General features: G+C 55.9%; 1 protein-coding gene across 1 annotated transcript; it reads left to right on the top strand.

Annotated features, from left to right (window-relative positions):
• Positions 1 to 1,704: 1,704 nt before the first annotated feature.
• Positions 1,705 to 4,028, top strand: LOC149357664 (uncharacterized). The gene has a single exon (XM_089584827.1). It carries the CDS (start codon positions 1,736 to 1,738, stop codon positions 3,647 to 3,649), a length of 1,914 nt encoding a protein of 637 aa, XP_089440953.1. The 5' UTR covers positions 1,705 to 1,735; the 3' UTR covers positions 3,650 to 4,028.
• Positions 4,029 to 11,782: the final 7,754 nt, after the last annotated feature.

Genomic DNA, 11,782 nt, shown 5'->3' with positions numbered 1-11,782 from the left:
GCGGGCCGACATAAAAGACCTTGTTCTGCAGGGCTCCCTGGACTACGACATCATGGCTCTCCAGGAGACCCGGATCCCTGCAGAATCCTCCCGTCTCCCAGGGTACACTGGGTACTCGGGCCGCTCCTGCTGCTCCCTCCAGGACTGCAGTGACGCCCCCTGCCGGGACGACGCCCACCCCCAGGAGAGACCCCGCACGGCCATCTATGTCAGGAATGGGATCCCCCATACTGTCCTGGCAGCCGATGACCCTGACCTGGGTCACCTGGAGATCTGTGCTGTGCGCGTCCGCATGGGCAGCACGGACACCACAGTGGCCTCAGTCTACCTCCCACCCAGTGTGCCTTGGGACCCTTCCTGCCTCACGGCCCTTCATGCACGACTTGGTAGGGATGTTCTAATCTGTGGAGATTTTAATTCTCACCACAGGGATTGGGGCAGCCGTACCACGTCCGCCAGAGGCAGGAAGCTTCTGGATGCCATCACTGCAGCCAGTCTCAGGGTCCTGCAGCCCAGGGCCCCTACCTTCATCCGACCAGGCCGTTCGTCCATCATCGACCTAGCCTTGCTGTCGGACGCTTGCCACTACACCTGGGATAGAGCTCCGGATTCCCTGGGCTCGGACCACTTCCCCATCCTTCTGAACCCTTCCTCTCGAAGGCGCAGGAAGGAAAAAGTGTACAAAATCACCAAGTGGCCCATGTTCAGGGAACTCGCAAAGGACATCCCCCATGCAGAGGACTTCCTGACCCTGCTGGGCAAGTGTGCACAAACTGCTACTGTGTCCTGCTCTACCTCAGTGCAGGCCCCTGTCCCAGACCTTCGCCTCCTGGGACTCCGAGCTGCCAGGAGACGAGCCGAGCGGAAGGCGGAGAGCACGTCGCTCCCAGAGGACTGGACGGCCTACCGGCGGATTGATGCTGTCTGCCGTCGCCAGGCGAACCGCCGGGCTAGGGAGGGCTGGGCTGGCGTCTGCCAGTCCATCCGCTCGGCACGGCAGTCGGCGACGGCCTGGCGACTCCTGCGGTCCCTCCTCCAGGTCGCAGCAAACCGACACCCAGTCCTCGGTGCCGCCATTGCCCGGGGGGTGTCGTACCAGGCACTGGCGGAGCAGCTGGCCGACCACCTCACCAAGGCTGCCCACCCGAGTCCAGGCCCCCCACTGGGACCTCCGTCCCAGTGTCGAACTCAACTTCCTCCTGTCCTTGCAGGTGCTGTTGGCGTAGCCTCCCTCTGCACTGACCCGATCACCCCACACGAGCTGCTCAGGGCCCTCCATCGGTCCAAAAAGAAGAGCGCTCCTGGGGCAGACGGGCTCACATTGCAGATGCTGCGGAACTTGGATGCCCCGGAAAAGGCCCGCCTGCTGACCGTGTTTAACGACATCTGGTCGAGCGGCATCCTCCCGGAGAGCTGGACCACGGCCATCGTGGTCCCTATCCTCAAACCCCGCAAGCCCTCCAAGGAGCTGTCGTCCTACCGACCCGTCTCGCTGACCTCAGCTGCCTGTAAGACCATGGAGTCGGTGGCACTCCAACGACTCACCTGGATTGCTGAGGCTACTAACTTTCTTCCCGAGAACTTGACAGGTTTTCGCAGGCACCACTGTACCGCAGACTCCATCGCGGACGTGGTGTCATCCCTCGAGGAAGCGAAGTTCCACGGAGACGTTGCCATCCTTGTCCTCCTGGACGTCGAGTCGGCCTTCGACGGTCTGCCCCACAGCACCATCGAGATGGCCTTGGACGAGCTGGGGGTGACAGGTAACCTCCGGCGGTTTATAACCTCCTTCCTGTCCAATCGTTCTATGCAGGTTCGGGTTGGCCGCACTCTGAGCAGTCCTCGCCCCATCACCACCGGGGTCCCTCAGGGGTCTGTCCTCAGCCCTTTCCTCTTCAACCTGGTCATGGCAGGCCTCCCTCGCTCCATCCAGCAGGACCGCCGCCACAGAGTTCTCTGCTCTGTATACGCGGACGATGTCGCCCTCTGGGTCCGAGCTCCGAGGAGGCAGATTACCTCTGCCAGACAGGCACTCCAGCGTGCCCTCAACGGGGTGCAGCAGTTCCTGGCGACCAAGGGGCTGTCTCTCTCAGCCACGAAATCTGAGGCTTTGTTTATACATCCGAGGGGAGCACGAGCCACGGCTCAGATTGCTACCCTCAAGATTGACGGCACTAAGCTCCCTTGGAAATCGCAGGTGAAGTACCTTGGTCTCACCATCGACCACCGGCTCTCCTGGATTCCTGCTGACAAGGCCCTCCTGTCCCACATGGAGCGAGTCGGCCGAGCAGTACTTTCCATCGTCGCCCGAGGCAACGGCTGCACCCCCACCTGGGCCATCCGACTCTTCGAGGCAGCGGCGACATCAGCCATCCTTTACGCCCTCCCCCTAGTTACGCTCCGGAGCACCCGCCTTAATCGCATGGAGCTCTCTCGCAGGAAATGGATCCGCCGCTTCCTGGGGGTTCCACCGCGATCGCAGGTCCCGGCCACGCTAGCAGAGGCGGGCATCTTCCCGCTGGACCTCCTGCTCCTGCAGATGGGCCTGACCCACACGGACCGGCTCGCCCACGTTCGTGATGGCGGTGCCCTCCGTGCTCGCCTGCAGGCCAATGCCGACTCTAGGATGGGGAAGCTCCACGCACTCTACGTGGAGACACTTGGCCCTCCCCAGGGCCTCCCAGTCCTCCCCCCTCTTCCAACCCGACCTCCTCTGCAGGTCACCCTGGACCTTGACGGCGTGACCAAGCGCCACTCCCCTGCTGCAGCACTCCGCCAGACCACTGCTGCCTTCCTGGAAGAGTGCAAAGGGACCACCCTCCTCTTCACCGATGGCTCGGTCCTGCCAGCCACAGGGCAGGCAGCGGCGGCTCTGGCGGTGCCCCAACTGCAGCAGACCCGGTCCTGCAGACTTTCCTTCCCGGGCAGCTCCACGGCAGCTGAGCTGGCAGGTCTCCACCTGGCAGCAGAATTCATCGGGTCCACCACCCCACCAGGCCCTGTCGCTGTCCTGTGCGACTCCCGACCTGCCCTCCAGCTCCTGAGCAGGCCACACATCTCGCAGACATCGGCGAGTGTCCTGCGTGCCCACCTGCACGCACTGGAGGATGCAGGCTACCAGGTGTCCCTTCACTGGGTCCCTGGCCACACCGGCGTCCAGGGCAACGAGGACGCCGACTCCCTCGCCAAGGCTGCCCACAACGATGGGTCGCCAGTGACCACCAAAGTGGCCCCGCATGATTTTGCCCGGCAACTACTCAGGCGAGCGGTAAGGGCAAAGCACCCTGACAGGCGTATCTCTGCGTGCAGGCCCTTCCACCGGCTCCCAGACAAGATCCCGCGCAGAGAACGTGCCCTCCTGCTCCGACTCCGCATCGGATGCTCATGGACGCCGACACGCAAGTTCGTCGTTGGTATGGCCTCCTCCCCTGCCTGTCCATCGTGCGGGGATACAGGCACCCTGGGTCACCTGTTGGGTGCATGCCCTACTTTTGCCCTGCCTCGTAGCCGTCTCTTTGCAGGCTACCGTGCCCTCGGCCTGCCAGCAGACACGGAGGACCAGCTGCTGTTCCCGGCCCGGAACCCTCTGCCCGCCTGCCGGCTCCTGCTGGCCTACCTCAAGGAGACCGGCCTGGACATCCTTCTGTAGCCCGAGGAACCTGGACCTGCAGCCCAAGGCCTGCGGCCTCCTGGACCTGCAGCCTTGGACCTGGACTCTTCTAGACCTTCGGCTCCTCCCAGCCACATGAAGGTCTAGGAATCTGCCTCCCCCAGCCCGGTGCTTGCACTCTATCCTAGTGCACCGAGGCTTCCCCCGGCGCTGTTGTTGCGGCGGCGGCGCTACTCCAAGACCCTTCCCCCTGCAAGGACACGGACCGCTCCCGTCGAGGCGACGACCATACCCCCTCCCCTCTCCCCTCCCTACATCCCCCTACCCCTTCCCCTGGTCCCCAAGAGTGATGCCACCAACTGGCCAACATACGTCGGGACCAGTATCCCCTCCCAAGAATACCCCAAAGCAATCATCATCATCATCATTGTCTTCTGGCGGGAGCTGTGCACACGGATGGATGAGAGATCTGCCACGGAAACCGCTGCCCTTATCGCCCCGCCACCGTGTGTGACTTGACCGCCGCGGGCCGTGAGCGAGGGGCCACGCGAGGTGAGCGGAACCTTCTTCCCCCAGATTTTTGCGGGCGTTCTTTCCTTTGTGCTTTTCACCCCCGTACGCGAGCGGAACACTCTCCCTCGTTACGGCGGTTGTATTGTTGCTGCTGCATTGTATTGCTCGGGAGCAATACACTCTCCTCCGAGTAGCATACTCGTGTTTGCCCCATCTGGCCCGAACCCGCCGTGGTTGCGACTCACCGCACCGCGGGTTGGGGGTCACAGCTCTGACTGCTAGGGCTGGCACGCTGGTGCTAGAGAGCGACAACTGCTTCTAGCCCTTTGAGCGTTACTACAAGAGTAACCCCCATACTCTTGGCGCCCAACGTGGGGCCAGAGGTGTGACAAACCGAGTGTCTGTGTGACCGACTGCCGACAGACAGACTAGCCATGGCGGCGAGCGGGATCGACATCCAGTCCCTGCTGTGGCTGTCCAATACGGCTTCTCAGCAGCAACATCCTGGTCATGGCACTCACTTGGCTGAGACGTCTAGGCGAGCCGTCCGGACGCCTAGCGCGATGGGCGCTGCTCCTCCAGCGTTACGACTTTACCGTGCGCTACAGGAGGGGCAAGAAGAACGTGGTGGCGGACGCACTTTCGCGCGCGCCCGTTGACGGCTTGGGAAGTAACAACACTACCCACTCCGCCGCGCCCGACAGCCAGAGCAGCGCGACTGCCGCGAAGCTCACAGAACGCTCCGAGGGAACGGACACCCCGCCTTCCCAGGGCGAAAGCGTAAACCACTTTGAAGGCATCAGTTCAGTGGTGAGCGTTTTCAGCAGAAGGGAGCTATTGGAGGAACAGCGGGAGGATCCATTTTGTCGAAAAGTGTTCGGCGGGCTCAGGGAGCCGGGCGGCGCGGCCGCGGCGCACACGGAGGCAACTGGTATTGTTGTCCGTGCGGGGCACTCGAACAAAGCTGGTAATGCTGTGAGCACGATGGATTCCTATCTGCTCGACTCCGATGGCATCCTGCTGAGATATATCCCCTCCGAGAAGGATACACACGAGTCCTTCAAGGTGGTGATTCCACGCACGTTGAGAGGAGCACTTTTATGCTACTTTCATGACACGTGCATCGCTAGGCATGCGAGTGGCCCTAAGACTTACCTCAAGTTGTGCCGCCTCGCTACCTGGGCTGGCATGAAGCGATATGCAATACGCTACGCCCGCTCGTGCGACGTGTGCCAAAGGGTCAAGCCGCGTGGTGGACGCCCACCTGGGCTCATGCAGCCGATCAATAGCCAGGTTCCTTGGCAAATTGCGGCTTGTGACGTCATGGGACCTTACCCCAGGACCCTCCCCCGCCAGCAGGCAGCCGCACCGAGACGCAAGGCTCGACAACAGAGCCCGGCGCCTCGTCACAACTTGCGCCCACGGCAGAACCAACTCTGACCAACGCGCAGGGAGTAATTTCTCCTGCTTAATATGGACGGAACACCCCTTCCATATTTCGCACCACGGCTTCCGGAGCAAGCACACGCTTTCTCGTCGGAAAAGACCGAGAGGGGTTAGACTAGCTCAAAACAAAGAAAGTGTAAATCTGGAAAGTGACTAGAAAGAAAAGACGGCTTTGCAGCCGCAGGCCAGCCTTCACAGCGTGCCCGGAGGAGAGCCAGCGGACGCCGCAACGACCATTGCTTCTTCGAACACCGAGAGCCAGGCCGTTTGGAGGGCGGCCGCGTTCCAAAACCAAGAGCCCGCTGTCACCATCGAGCAACCATGCCGAAAAAAAAACAGCTTCCGGTCGGCCGCAGGACGAGCGAGCGAGAATTCGGAGAAACCGGCGCCTGTGTCTACCACGGCGAAAACTGCAGCAGAGAAGCCGCCTTGGAGTCCCCCTGTCCCCGCGGCAGCGGCTTCCCCCACGAGAGAAGCCTGGTGCCCCGCTGGGCCCGTCTCGAAAGTCCTCCACGGCAGAGAGAAAATGGGTCGGCGCGCGTTTGCCACCCCCATCGAGAGGAAAAAAGGGCGAGCCGAAAGCGAGCGGTTCAACCAGCTGATTGGAGGCCTGCCGTACGCTGTGCAACGGGACGACCGGTGCGTAATTGCCCTGAGCCTGCCTGCCGCCCGCGCGTCCCGGCAAAGCTGCCCTGGCCGACTCACGGGACCTGCGGTCATCTACCCCCTTCAACCCTGGGCTCCACGGTCGTCCATGGCGGTCGTCTACGCTGCCTTCCTGCCCTGTCGTCCACAGCCTTCGACGAAGGCACTGCTGGCTGTGAGCTGAATCTTTTCTTTATTGGTTTTTAAAGTTAAACGGTGTTTCGCCGGCCCCACTCGGTACACCCTTCGGTGAACGCGGTCTCTTTCCGGCCGTAGGGCAGTTTTAAGGAGGGGGGATGTGGGGATACACATGAATCCCCTGCCCCATAGTAACGGCCGCGCGTAATTATCACGCGATGTTATGCGCGCGCCGTTCGGGAGGTTTTGCGAGGGAGGGCACTCACGCCACCCCCGCTTCCTTTCGCTCCCCGCCGCGACGCCGCCGCGGAGACTTTCCCTCTTTCCCCTTTCACAACGGAGAGACCTCCTCTCCACAGCCCGGGAGAAGCCGCGTTGCTTCCGAGGCTCGCTTGTCTTCTGGCGGGAGCCGTGCACACGCATGGATGAGAGATCTGCCACGGAGACCGCTGCCCTTATCGCCCGGCCACCGTGTGTGACTTGACCGCCGCGGGCCGTGAGCGAGGAGCCACGCGAGGTGAGCGGAACCTTCTTCCCCCACATTTTGCATGCGTTCTTTCCTTTGTGCTTTTCATCACCGTAAGCGAGTGGAACACTCTCCCTCGTTACGGCGGTTGTATTGTTGCTGCTGCATTGTATTGCTCGGGAGCAATAAACACTCCTCCGAGTCGCCTACTCGTGTTTGCCCCCTCTGGCCCGAACCACCCGTGGTTGCGACTCACCGCACCGCGGGTTGGGCGTCACAGCTCTGACTGCTAGGGCTGACACGCTGGTGCTAGAAAGCGACAACTGCTTCTAGCCCTTTGAGCGTTACTACAGGAATAACCCCCATAAGTCTTAGTGACGACCATTGCGCGCGAGCCGCTTGCGAATCCCCCCCCATCCCCACATCCCCACCCCGCTCCAAGTAGTGCCCCCATTCAAAGGGTGGCAGAATGCGAGCGTACCCCCCCCCCCCCCCCGTAGCCACAAGTAGTAGTAGTAGTGGCGGCAGTGCGTGCGGTTCGGGCCGCCGACGGGTGCACACGTCGGCGGCAGGCGTCTCTCATTCAGGCCCTTTGTTTTCGCTTATGGCGTCCATGAAGGCCCTTATTTCTATGATGCGCACCCAAAACAGGCCCGCCACCCTGGATTACAAAACAGTCATCCATGGATAACCTTCCTGCGCCTCCTCCTCGGTGGTTTTCATCAGCAATACTCCTGCGCCCCTGCTCAGCAGTGGTTTTACTAGCAGACTCTCTTCACCACCCTCGAACGGATTACCGGTGTGCGTTGTTCGCGTGTGTCTGCTACTCGGACTGCTTGCTCTGGACTCTGGACGAACGGCGACTTCTCTCGCACGCACCTCGTGTGCCTGTCATTCTCTTTTCCCCCATGGCTTCTCTTGCACGCCGTCTTTTCTCCGCGCGCCACCCTGGCCCGCATCTTCCCCATGCCTGTCTGGCACTTCTTTGCCCTCTTCGGCTCCTTCACGCTGGCGGCGCGCGTTCCGGCGCATTCTTCGCGTTGTTTAGAAGAACTTTTTGTTGGGCTAGCTGGTGCATGATGTAAGAAAAGAACAGTAGCGCAACCAAGACGAACACAAGAGAGGGGCACACAAGACTAGCGCTAAACTTCATCTAACTTTATTCACTAACAGCGCAGCAAATATAAGTTGTTCTTGGGCTGCGCGCGTGACGCCGAGTTGGCCGCAGTCGCTGGCAAACCCGGGGTGGTAGGGCACGTACTTCGCTATCTAAGAGCGGTAGTCTGCGCGGTCGTGTCCACGAGAGGGGCGCCCCGAACGCTCCCACTTCTGCCGCCACCGCTTGCTTCGTTGACGCCGCGCTGCCCCTTTTCTTCCCATTCCTTTCGCCGGGCCGCGCTGCCGCCGTGCATACCTCTCGCCCAGGGCGCTTTCCGCTCCTCGTCGTTAATATTCTTTTAGCTCTATTGCTCTATTCTCTTCCTTGGCTCGTCTTTCTGACGGCCAATCCTCACATGCGGGGTTCCTACCTACATGACCGCCTTTCCCGCGCGCCCCGTGCCCGCTAACTACACAGCGCGCTTATATAGCCGCTTTATCTCTCTGGCCGCTCTATATCTGAATGTTCCACCTCTTTTCTGTTTGAGCCTTTTCGTTGTGGTCTCAGTACACTTTGGCGTTTGTGCGTGTGTCCGTGTGGCGGAGTTTCACTCTGGGGTTGGCCGCAGTCGCCGACCACACGGGGCGGGTGGACACGCGTTTCGCTATCTATGGGCGATAGTCTGCGTTCTCGTGTTCACGTGCGGGCCGCCTCGAACGCTTCCGCTTCTGCCGCCACCGCCACACCCCCCTTACAGAAATATGTACCCAGTTTTAATTAAATACTTATTGAGTCTCGGCAATAAATTTTATTGCTGTTTAATTGAGAGCTTATAGACTTTGTCATGTTGAGTTTCAATTTAAAATTGGCCATCGTATTCCAATTGGCTGTTTATTAACTTAACTCGATAGATCGAAATTGAGATTTTATTGACTGGCAATACATATTTAACTGACTGTTTATAAACCTGCAGTTCACATTTAATTGCATGTCAATTAACACTGAATTCATATTAAGTTACCATTTAATTGCCAGTTTATTATGAATTCTTGTGCAGTTTAATTGACAGTTTATAGACTTTTTTGTGTTAAGTTTCAATCTAAAATTGGCCACCGTATTCCAATTGGCAGTTTATTAATTTAACTCAATAGATCTAAATTGAGATTTTATTGACTGGCAACACATTTAACTGACTGTTTGAAAACCTGCAGTTCATATTTAATTGCCAGTTTATTACTTGGCATCTTTATTTAATTGACCTGCAGTTCACATTTAACTGACTGTTTATTAAAAGATCTAAATACATCCAGTCGAAAGTTTACTGGTTGTTTATTACCTTGCCACAGTGTTCCGAGCTACATAGTGCATCCGCTATGTGCGTGTGGTGATCTCAAAATCACAACACTACGATACACTCGCACAAAAGAAAATTGGCAAATTACCCTTCCTGGTGTTTCCAGACCAGGGTTTCAGAAATGGGTTCTGTGACATGGCATAGTGTGTTCTCATCTGGTGTGACCCAGCTGGCTGATACCAGCTCTGGTGTGCTTTGGTTTACTGTTTCCTGGTGCGGTTGGTGTTGCATTCCGGGATGATGTCAAAGTAACGGTGAAGCATCCAGAAACAAATTTGTTACCTAACATGTCTTCATAGTGATGCTCAATGTTTGGACATACTATCGTGAGCAAACATTGAGCATCACTATGAAGACATGTTAGGTAACAAATTTGTTTGGAATGTTTGGACATACTATCGTGAGTGCGTCTCTCATAGCCTCAGTCGCTTTGGGACGTTAAACCCCATAAACCATAAACCTTACTATCGTGAGCAAAATTAAGAAACCAATGCAAGTGCATGCTGAAACGTGCCATATTGCATATGGGCATCAGTCTCGACAACAGGATTGCTTCGTCAGGCGGCGCCCGCATGCAGTTTGGTAAAATTCGGCAAGAACTCACAGGGGTCTCTCAAATTTGAGCACGGTAGTATGTACGTAGCAGCATGCAAATAATTATTACATGATTCATGTTCTTGACAAGCACGAAGAGCAAGTACGTATTGAAAGAACAAAAAAAAACGCTCACATCTGCCTAAGAGCAACCTTAGCTTTATTAGTAGACAAAAGCAGCGAATGAGTCACACTGGAGGCCCCTCGCGTCATAGCGTGCATCTTTTCCGAGAAAGTCGAATATCTTTCATTGCCTTGATGGCAGCTTGAATCCATTTGTGTGTAGCGACAGTTCCTGAAGATTAAGGGAGAAAAATTATATATTTATTATGATATGCACTGCTATAATGATCCCATTGCAAACACAACTAGCAAATGCTGCTATTTGCATTAAATGAGGATGGCTAATGTGACAGCACCCACGAATGCCAACACTGAATCAGAACCCCTTAGGCCTCAACACTTTTAAAATACCGAGCTTCACAGCACATGGCTGCCAAATACCAACAGCCTTATTTCTAAAGCATGACAGCTGAGAATTCATGAAAAGTTGTTAATTCCTGGCTAGTTTTTCTGCTCATGCACTGCCCCATTGCTCTCAGAACCTCGCCATTTAAGCTGTTTATACTGTACCTCACATGAACTACAAACTATGCCCATCAATTAACCTCTTGTACTATCAGCAAGAAATGAAACGCGAACAAGACAGCTGAACCACGGACAGCAAAATACGTAGCTCTTAGCCAGGGGAAGCTGAATACTGGCTTCTGCTATTTTATTTTCGAAGGCGCGAAGACTTTTCGTTAGAAGTGTTATATAACCGCGCTAGTATTTCTCATCCGGGACTAATACTTTGGTGTTATTGTGTTGCCACCGATGTTTTCTTGTTCGCACTTCATTCGTTGCTGATAGTACACAAACCTTCACATGATGACATAACTACAGTGAATTTGTCACTAGCTTCCATCCCGTACATTTGTTATTATCCTTTGTTTTGTGCTTCCTAATAAACCACTAACAAATCCTGAGTTGCAATTCTGGAATTGAGAAAAAAACAGCGCAGGAACAGGGACACAGGAAAAGAAGATGACGGGACAGGCGCTGACTAGCAACTGCAGGTTTATTGCACGAAACACGAAAAAATATACTCTAGAAACAACCAGGAGCACGCATGATGACGCCAACAACACTGATTAGATGTTACAATCAGCCATGACCTTCAAGAAACGATATCTCGCAGTCATGAACAAGGACGGATGGAGTGCTTACGCATGTGTCGTGGTTTTTCTGGATATGAAATGCTTCGCTAATTTTCCTAGTTAATCTATCTTTGTTATTGTACAAGACCTTTGTGTTGTTAAAAAGTGGAAAACATTGTTGGGCAGCAGGCGCGGAGGTGTTACTTATTACATTATTTGTAGTGCAAGGCTAGGTTCGAGGAAGGGGCCCCTTTCAAAGAGGTGTTATGTTCACGCAGGCGGGAATTTAGGCATCTTCCAGTCTGGCCTATATAGTTCTTGCCGCACGTGAAGGGAACCCTGTACACCACACCCTTGGCACAAGAGACGAACTTTAAATCATGATTCACTACACACTCTTTTTTTGTCTTTGTTTTTTTTTCTTCTCTCCTTCCCCTATCAACCCTGGTGCAAATTTTGCCCAGCTTATTAGGTGCTGAAAAAAGCACATCTACCCCATATCTGCGGCCTACCTACTTTAAACGGTGGGACAACTGGTGAACGTAGGGCACGACAGCAAATTTCTTTTTAACCTGACCTGAAGGCTCCGGTGTCTCGTGCCTACAAGAGGACTTAATTTTTTAAAGTATTTTATTGCATGCCAGTATTATAGCACCATCCGGAAAGCCTGCTGACCTCAGCCTCTGAACTTGTTGACTAAAACTGTGACTGATAGCAT

Source organism: Amblyomma mixtum, chromosome 3 (assembly GCF_055824585.1).
Source record: "Amblyomma mixtum isolate Tamu chromosome 3, ASM5582458v1, whole genome shotgun sequence".
Taxonomy (NCBI): Eukaryota; Metazoa; Arthropoda; class Arachnida; order Ixodida; family Ixodidae; genus Amblyomma; species Amblyomma mixtum.
This window is presented reverse-complemented; position numbering and strand designations above follow the sequence as displayed.

What these genes read in the sequence shown, in the direction of transcription:
- LOC149357664 (XM_089584827.1), top strand. Translation starts at nt 1,736, where the DNA reads ATGGCCTTGGACGAGCTGGGGGTGACAGGTAACCTCCGGCGGTTTATA.